The following is a 9,736-nucleotide window of genomic DNA, read 5'->3' on the forward strand; positions in this document are numbered from 1 at the left end:
AGTTACCTGACATACGACATTCTTCAGAAAGAGGAGCACATTGGCACTGATGACCCCGTACTCCAGCGTCTCAGGCATGATCTCCATGGCTTCCTTCATGTCCGTCGCCTCGGAGATCATCTCTGTGGGAACAGATGCGAGCCTGAGTCGCGTGGGCACGTGGCAGGCAGGTAACACTCCCAAATGTCGGAGACTCGACTCCTTCTTCCCGAGCAGCCACCCAGAAACACTCCATAAACAGACTCAACATGTTGCTGATGTCCTGACGGACGAGTCCCTCGGCCCGTGAGACACTGAGGTAAGCCTGACGTGCGGGCAGCCCCGGGGAACTACCCAGACCAGCGGAGAGACATAGTCGTGTTTTCTAGAAATACTGGCTGGGCTCCTTGCTTTGCCTGGGTCCTCATTCCCAGCAACACCGCACCTGGTCAGAGTCCCTTCTGAGTGATGGGCATTTTTAAAGACAGATTTGGTGACAGCCAACCCTTCTGCCAGGTTTTATTTCACTTGTCTTTACTCTGCCAGACCAAGCACCACTGAGCAGGAGAGACCTACTGAAGGTCCCTTGGGCTCTTTCCTCAACCTCGTTGGGAAACAAAACATACATACAGGACAAGCATAACCAAGGCAGTCCTTTCACTGGCTTCGGACCCACAGTGTGTAGTTCTGTACATCAAACTCTTCTTTAGTCAAGTAAACTGAAAGGAAAGGCACAGAAGAACCCAGAATGTAAAAGAAAGAGCCTGATCTCAATGAAAGCGGACCGTAGAGACACAGAGATGACCAGAACAAGCAGTAATAAAGCCCGAGGGGGTCCCCGTGGCTGCCCAGCTCATAGCCTGTGCACCAGAACACCATCCAAGTTCAAACGAGAAAAAAGAAAGCCACATAAATGTTCGTCCCGGAATTTACGGTGAATCCTAAAACGTAGCTATGCACAGCCCGCATGGGGAGGCAAAGGCGGAAGAAATGGGGAAAACCCAGGCGGGAAGAGTGGAGAGAGTCAGCCCAAATTAAATAAGGCAGGAGGAAGGGCCAGGGGGTCAGAGGAGACAGGAGAGTGACTACCCCTGGATTGGGGGCGGGGTGGGGGGAGGAGGGTCACTAGAAACACCCATGTAGGAATGCACGGTGGAAACATCCCACCCCAAAATGACCCCATGGGATGAACCTGGCTTCCAAGCAACTGCTCGGTCTTCAATCACACAGCCACACGGAGAAAGCCCCAGAGCTCATCCTACAACTCAGGGTCCCCTCATTTGGCATCCCTCTCCCTTTAATTGTCACAGCAGAACTAAGACTACATTTACACAGCCAGTTCTCATTAGTCACGGTAGTTCTGTTCCCCGACGTCCCCCGAACAAGGAATCCACGAATACCGAGCCACGGCTCCCGCAGGACCCGCAGGGATTCGAGTTCTGCAGCCGTCAACACTGTAAACCAGGCTCTACTTGTGTTTCTGTTTGCAGACAACTTACTTAACATGCACGGCTGATCTGTTCACGGTGAACTCAGCCAACACTAACTCATGCCTGAACTAAGCGTCTCTGATACACCTGTGTCCGCCACAAGAAACGTCATAGCCTTCTCGGGCTCGGGAACACCGGGTGGCACTTCAGGACTGTGCTTGATGCCGTCTGAAACCATGAAATCACCAACAAGAAGCACCAAAAAATGTGAAAACCATGGCACTAAAGCAGTCACAATGAAGATGGTTGTTGCAAGAGTTCAAATGTGTCCCCGTGTCCATGCACAGCCAAGAACACACATATTCAGGGACTCCAACATTTCCCCCTTAAGGCACACCTGGCTGGCTCCGTTGGTAGAACATGCAAGGTTTGATCTCGGGGTCATGAGTTCAAGCCCCACATTGGGTATAGAGATTACTTAAAAATAAAATAAAGTCAAATGTTTCCCCATGCTGTGCACATCCGTCAGTGACCCCAAGGCACCACAAGGATTGATTTCGGGGTTATAAAAAAGTGTGAGCAAGGAGCTGAATTCACAAATATGGAACCCACGAGTAATGAGGATTGGCTGTCCAGAAAGGAAAGAGTCGTAGTCTCAAGAAAGTGTAAAAATTAAGAATCTCACAGACACACACCCAGGTGCATACCTACCCACACAAGCCAGAAATATACCTTTCGTATTTCTGAGAAAATACACCACATTCTGGTCCAGGAACTCCTCGGGAACAGGAGTACACAGCACATGGAGGTAGGTCTTATTCACAGTGTGCTTAATGGTTTTCTGAAACACAGGGGACAAAAGGAGCATCAAAATGATGGACACCAGGGATATGCCTGGATGGCTCAGTGGGTTAAGCCATTGCCTTCGGCTCGGGTCATGATCTCAGGGTCCTGGGATCGAGTCCCACATCGGGCTCTCTGCTCAGCAGGGAGCCTGCTTCTCTCTCTCTCTCTCTCTCTCTCTCTCTCTCTCTGCCTGCCTCTCTGCCTACTTGTGATCTCTGTCAAATAAATAAATAAAATCTTTAAAAAAAAAAAAAAAGAATGATGGACACCAGCTCACCCAGACAAGCCAACGTCCAGGCACACCGGAGCCTTCCTCTCTGCACCGCCTGAGCTGCCCGGCTGAAAACGGGCAAGAGCGAGCCACACGCACACACGTGCACACACACACACATGTGACAGCACACCCAGACTTCAGCGCTCAGCCTGACTCTTCTAGTAACTGACCGACGCAGCCACACTTGACCTGGGAGAAGTCCAGACAGAGCTTCCCAAAGCTAGAAATTACAACAACCAGGCTAGAATGTGGTTTCTGGGGCGGGGTACGTGCGTGGAGCACATCAGAGGAATTTTGTGGGGCACAGAGCAGGCCAGATGTTCACGTCCTGGCTTTAAGCTCCACCCCTGGAGTCTGAAGTAAACAGTTAACTCTGCAACCCTGGGTTGCCCAAACTCTGCACGTTCCCAAGGTTTTCAAGCGGGTCCTTCGCCAGCTCCTTGGTGATCATCTCTGGTTTTGGAACAGCCCACCTGATAGCCATGTGTTTGTGTGCCCGGGGCTCTGGGTCATGCCAGGTAGTTTTTACTAGCTGCATAATGGGTAGTGAATGCCCGTTTCTGTTTGCCGGGGGCCCTCGTCCCATTAGATCAGCCCGACCTCCTGCAGGCTAGTGATGGATCCTCCACACCACGGGTGGATGCCTAGTAGAAACTCCGGACAACAAGGCTCGGGTGAGCTGCCCTGATGGCCTACATGTTCTCACACATCCTTGCTGGGAGACGCAGCCCGTCCAGGTCACCCTCCCGGGAGCTCGGGCCCCTTTTTCTTCTGGGCTCTGCCCCACATTCCTTTTTCTTTGTTGATTCTACTCTGCACGCTCTCGCTGAAATAACTTACAATTGCATGTATAAGCATTTTTCTGCGTCCTGGGACTCATTCTAGTGAATCATTTAATCTGCGGGTAGCTACAGGGACGTGAGCACAGGATTCTACCGTCTCTACTCCAGAAATGTTCCCCGTATGAACGACCAGTCATGCAGACTCAAAGTGGGGGCGTTCCCGTTACCCCACCAGGGAGGAGAAGGAGCCAGACGTACCTTGACGGGGAGGTCTTCTAAAATCTCTTTGTCCACGTCTTCATTCTCTAGGCCGGGTATAGCTGCAAAACATTATTCAGTGTGCAAACAGAAATAATCAGACAAGCAGAGTTCCTGCCATCAGACCATACCTGCCTCTTGTGCAACAGCATAGCTCATTCCACGGACGTGTTACCAAAGAGCTACACATACGTTTTTTACAAATGAATCCTATCAGAGCTTTGATGTGTGTTATAATGATGAAAGTTCTTTGTGTTTCTGATGGGTGGGTTCTCAGCCAGAAATAATGTGTGTGTGTGTGTGTGTGTACCTGTACATTCCAGCTACCATGTGCAATGGGTGACTTCTCGGGAGATTTTCACTTATCTGGGAGTTTTATTATTAGGAAGAGGATGACAGCTCACATATTAGCATTTATTCTATTTTCTCTGTGAAACTCGAAATTAGTGGGGTATGAAAAGAGAAGTAATCTAAACAAAATGAATGTGTATCTCCCCAGTCTCCTGTTACCGATACAGATCTAGAAACCTCAGAGCCCATCGGTCACAGCCCTGGGAGTGACCGACGCATCCAGCGATCACAGAGAAGGGAGAGAGGTCCCCGGTATGGTTCGGCTCTTACTGCAGAAGTCACGACGTGACACCAGGGTGGCTTTGGAATCAAATAAGTGTGTGGGGTCTACTGGTCTGCTCTCGGGTTTCTCATCCGTAAAACGGGGGCAATAACATTGAGTGGTCAGATTCTGGAGGATTCGATGGCAGTGTGGCTCAGTGCCTGGCCCAGGGACCAGGGGAGGAGACAGTCTATAAGCAGCCGTATCGACGTTGTTAGAGCACCAGTAACCGCCTGCAGCCAAAAACACACTTACAAACGCACCAACTGAATGCCGCTGAAGTTTTCATGGTTAAGTTTTAGGTTCTGTATATTTTATCACAAAAAAAGAAAAAATGCACTTAAATCTCCACTTGGGAGTAACGTTAATTTGCTTTGTCGAGAAGACCTCCCTGACCTTCCTCTCCGAGCAGCCTCCTTCCACAGAGGTCTTTCCTGCCCAGAGACTGACTGGTGAGTCTTCTTGGAGCCTCGCAGGGAGTAGGGCTGCGACCCTCATCCCCGCCGTCTGTCTCCTCAAAATCCAACCTCGCCTCCCTGAGCGTGAACGGGCACAGCCTGTGTTTCCGCCCTCACAGCCCTCTCCCTGCAATCTGCACCACAGAGGGGACGAGACTGTGGTTAAAAGTGAGTGCTTCTGCGAAGAAGAGAACTAGCAGAGAGAGAGCACGTTGCCAAAACACCCCTTCTCCCTCTGATCTTCAAATATTCACAATCTTGGGAAAGTGAGGTGTCTGCCTACAACCTCTGGTGACTCCCGGGGTAAGTGTGGCCCAAGGGCTGCTCAGCCCTACTGGGAACGTGCAGGGTCTGGAGCACGGTTTTCTCAACCTCTGCCCTGCTGGCCTTTGAGGCTGAATTATTCTTTGTTGCAGGCCTTATGCTGGGCCTTTTAGGCCGTTTGACATCATGCCTGGCCTCTACCCTCCAGATGCCACCAGCACCCACCCTCCAGTGGTGACCACCAAAATGTCTCCAGAGATCACCAAATGCCCCGTGAGGGCCCAAGGCACCCCTAAGAACCTCAACCCTTCCCCCACCCCATACAAAGGGCGAAAAGACCGGTGAAAAGATGCTCAGCATCGGGGGAAATGCTCATCACAGCCACAGTGAGAGACCGCCTCCGACCCAACGGAATGGCCTCCAATGGCCTCCGTTACAGACACAAAGCACAACAGGTGTGGAGGAGAAGTGCAGTAGGAGAAGCCGGCGTAGCCACTCTGGGGGACAGTATGGAGGCGCCTCAAAAAGGTAAAATAAGGGGCCCCTGGGTGGCTCAGTGGGTTAAAGCCTCTGCCTTCGGCTCAGGTCATGATCCCAGGGTCCTGGGATCGAGCCCTACATCGTGCTCTCTGCTCAGCAGGGAGCCCGCTTCCCCTCTTTCTGCCTATCTCTCTACCTACTTGTGTTCTGTCAAATAAATAAAATCTTAAAAAAAAAAAAAAAAGATAAAAACAAATCAGAGAAAGAGAGAAACCACAAGAGACTCTTAACTCTAGGAAACAAACAGGGTTGCTGGGGGAGGGGTATGGGAGTCACCAGGTGATGGACCTTATGGAGGGCACAGGATGCTTTGAGCCCTGGGTGCTATGCATAAGACCGAAGCATTACAGGTCTGGACCTCTGAAATGAATAATACACTATATGGTAATTGATTTTAAATTGGGAAAAAACAAAAAACAAAAAAACTGCCCTACAACCCAGCAATGGCACTACTGGGTATTTACCCAAAGAATACAAGAACACTAATTCAAAAGGATACATGCACCCCTGTGTTTACAGCAGCTTTATCTACAGTAACTAAATGATGGAAGCAGCCCGAGTGTCGATCACAGATGAATGGATAAAGATGCGGTTTCTCTACACAGTGGAGTATCACTCGGCCCTAGAAAAGAACCAGAGCTTGCCATGGGCCACAACACGGAGGGAGCCAGAGAGTAGACTGTTCAGTGAGATCAGTCAGTCGGGGAAGACCAGTATCCAATGATTTCATTCGTATGTGGCATTTAAGAAACAAAAAGGAACGAAGGGGAAAAGAGACAAACCAAGAAACAGACCCTTAACTGCAGAGCACACAGCGATGGTTCTCAGAGGGGAGGCAGGTGCGCGGAGGAAGGGGACGCGGCCTGAGGAGCACCGGGGTGGACCGCGGCGCTGAAGCACCATTCCGTGCACCTGACGCTCATAGAAAGTTAACTACACTGAAATTAAGTTTAAAAACTTAATACAATTTTTAAAAAATACATGCAAATGCCCCCCCCCCCCCCCAAAAAGGTAAAATAATTTCAGGAATGAGAGGCAAAAAGAAAGCTCAGTTAGATAATAGTAGAAAGGTCCCAGAAATAAACTGAAATCACGTAACAACGGAAAGGAAGGGGAAAGGAAAAAAGCTGCCCACCCCTGCACCACCCACGGAGGCCGCAGGGCAGAGGGCGGCCCCCAGGGCGCGGGTCCCGCGCCCCCCCAGCCAGCACCCCGCTCTGCGCCCCGCTCCGCGCCCCGCACCGCGCCCCGCTCCGCGCCCCCGACCCCCTTCCTCGCCTGACTCACCCCCCGCCTCGACTTTCTGAGCGTCCTCTTCTTCCTCCTCGCCTTCCTCCTCCGTCGCCTCGGACGCCTCGGTCCCCGTCGCCGCAGGCACCACGTCGCCCTCTTGACCGCCTCCAGCATGGAAGAAAGGAGTTACACGTGGCTGTCCCACCCCACGAGACACCGGAGGCCACTGCTCCCCCGAGCCCCGCGCCTGCGACAGTCCCGGGGGAAGGTCAGGGCGAGGACGGGGAGCCCCGACCCCTTCCACCCTTGGGTGCAGCTCGGCCGGTGCGCGGACCCCCGGCGACCCTGCCGCGCACCCTAAGCTGCGGGCGGGCGCAGGGAGACCCGCTCCTCTCGCGTTAAGAGGCCTCGGGTGCGAGCTCCCGGCGTTGTTACACCTGCCGCCTGCCCGTCTGGAACCTTCTGCCTCCTGGCTCCTCCTTCCCTGCCCGCCCGGACTGGCGCCGCTTTCCGAGCCAACGCAGTCACCTCGAAATGTCCCAGTTACCCCAGACACGTCTAAGTGGCACCAAAGGAAGACCCGTGCCAATTCCCCGGGAGATGAAAATCAAGGTCGCAGAATGACCTGATGGTTCCACCAGGCCCCAGAAATCCAAGCAATCAGCGGGCATTAAAAAAAAGGCTCAACTCCACTAATTATTATTTAAAATGTAATATAGGGGGCACCTGGGTGGCTCCGTGGGTTAACATCTGCCTTCGGCTCAGATCCCGATACCAGAGTCCTGGGATCAGCGCCAGGTGGAGCCCCTCACTCAGCAGGGAGTCTGGTTCACGATTCTCCCTCTGCCCCTCCCCCACTGCGGGGTGTGTGTGTGTGTGTCTAATAAATAATTGTTTTCAAAAATGTACTATAGATTAAGCAAGCGCAGTCCCCATCATCTATGGGATTGGCAGATATGAAAAAGATTGACAGTTCCAATGCAGTCAGGACTGGCGGCTGACAGGCACCTGGCCACTGTTGGCTGTGGACAGGCAGGCCCTTTCTCCAGACCAGTTTGGCAACCTACCCCCATTGTGTAAATGCACACACCTAGGAAACCCGCAATTCTTTCTTAAACCTCTCCCACGGAAATATACAAGGCGCAAAGGTACATGGGTATTGTTACCTTGTTTGTGGGGAAAAAAGAATACTACGGAAAGGTAAATATTTTATTTATGGAATGGATAAATAAATAAAATATTTATGGAATGGATAAATAAAATATGGTATATCAATGTACTTAAAACCTATTAAAGGTAGATAGATCGATAGGTATTGATATGAAAAATTCTCAAGATGTATTTGAGGGAGACATGTCACAAAATAATATATATAGTATGATTGATTTTAGAAATTATGTATTATTGGGGCACCTGGGTGGCTCAGTGGGTTAAGCCTCTGCCTTCGGCTCAGGTCATGATCTCAGGGTCCTGGGATTGAGCCCCACATCGGGCTCTCTGCTCAGCGGACAGCCTGCTTCCTCCTCTCTCTCTGCCTGCCTCTCTGCCTACTTGTGATCTCTCTCTCTGTCAATAAATAAATAACAATTTAAAAAAAATTATATATTATTATATAGAGAAGATACAGATGATTGCTTGATTGATTGGTTCCGGGAAGGATCTGGCAGGACACACGACTAACTGTAGCGCCGCTTACCTACAGGACCGGGAGTGGGACTTGAGGGATAGTGAGGGTTTGCCTTTTCAGTCCTTACTTTATATAATTCTATGTCATGTGAATCCTTGAGAGGATGCCCTTCAGTAATAATCAGTGTCATTTTTTAAAATTTAAGTGAGTCCTTTCGTGACACAGACAGCCTGATTCCATTTTGTTATTTCTAGAAACGCAGGCCTATTAGAACAGTGCCTTGGGCTAGCGCTGTGAGCTGCAGACACCCCTCTTCCCTGCCACCACCCACACCAGCAGCTACTTGTCGCCATTCCTATGATGTGTAACTGGGAGCCAAGAGAAGTCTTGCTTGGGGCAGGGACAGAGTGAGAAAGAAAGGAGGGATGAAGGGGCCGGCAGTGGTGCGATCCAGGTCCTGTGGACGGGCCAGAGCCCCATAAAGGAGCCAACGAAACTGCCCAGGTGTCTTAATAAGCAGAGAGTGACCCTGGGAGCCACGGAGCTGGGGGCGGGGGAGGGCCCCCTCCCCGCCTCCATCCAGAACCCAACGCCGTTCCTGGGCCTCCAGGATGGGCAGCTGTGAGTCTCTAGGGACAGGATGCTCGGCGCGGGGTGCGATGGCATTCCCGCCACGGGGCGAGGGTGGCAGAAGAGCCAGGAGAGGAGGGACAGAATGGGGAAGCGAGTCAGAGACAGCGCAGAAACAGGTCCCAGTCCAAGGCAGACTTCCGAGCACCCGTCCGAGGGCCCAGGATTGAACCCGGGGTCTGAGATCTGCTTCTGCCTAGAGCGGGGCCATCCAGCCGGGGACACTGGGCCAAGCAGGTGTCCGCGCCCGCGGCTCGGAAAGCGGCCGGCGAGCGGCGGGAAGTCCGGCGGCGTCGGGGAGGCTCACCGATCTCCACCTCCACCTCTTCGGGCACCACCTTGCGGTAGAAGAAGAGCGGCAAGGCGCCCTCCTCGTCGCTGGTCTGGTTGAGGAAGTGCAGGATGAGGTCCTCCACCTCGCCGTCGTTGCGGTTCAGCAGCTCCTCGAAGAGCTTGGGGTCTGTGAGGCCGAAGGCCGTGTAGATGCGGTCGCGCATCCACAGCACCCGCAGGTCGTCCATGGCGCCGCGCAGGGCCTGACGGCGCCCCAGGAGCCCAGCGCCGGGCGGCGTCCGTGGCAACGACGCCCCTGGCAACGGGCGCCCCGGCAACGGCCACCGGGCGCGGGTCGGCACCGCCCCGGGGCGCGCCCGCCTCCGCCCCCGCGCTCGCAGCCGCGCGGACCCGGAGCCCGGAGGGTGGCGCCCAGCCCTGACCGGACCCAGGCCGGCCCTTCCCACCCGGGAACCGAGCTGAGCAGCGCGGGACGCGCTGAGACGAGGCCGAGACGGGAGCCGCCGGG

General features: G+C 53.0%; 1 protein-coding gene across 1 annotated transcript in view; it reads right to left on the minus strand.

Moving 5' to 3' along the window:
* Positions 1-9,455, minus strand: part of DNAH10 (dynein axonemal heavy chain 10) — a 140,082-nt gene extending 130,627 nt beyond the window's left edge. Inside the window, 6 exon segments of the mRNA XM_059408227.1 lie at positions 7-122; positions 2,142-2,250; positions 3,570-3,631; positions 6,732-6,780; positions 8,374-8,393; positions 9,242-9,455. Coding sequence (XP_059264210.1) covers positions 7-122; positions 2,142-2,250; positions 3,570-3,631; positions 6,732-6,780; positions 8,374-8,393; positions 9,242-9,455 — 570 coding nt within the window.
* Between the last annotated feature and the right edge of the window lie 281 nt (positions 9,456-9,736).

This window comes from Mustela nigripes, chromosome 8, assembly GCF_022355385.1.
Source record: "Mustela nigripes isolate SB6536 chromosome 8, MUSNIG.SB6536, whole genome shotgun sequence".
NCBI classification, from domain to species: domain Eukaryota; kingdom Metazoa; phylum Chordata; class Mammalia; order Carnivora; family Mustelidae; genus Mustela; species Mustela nigripes.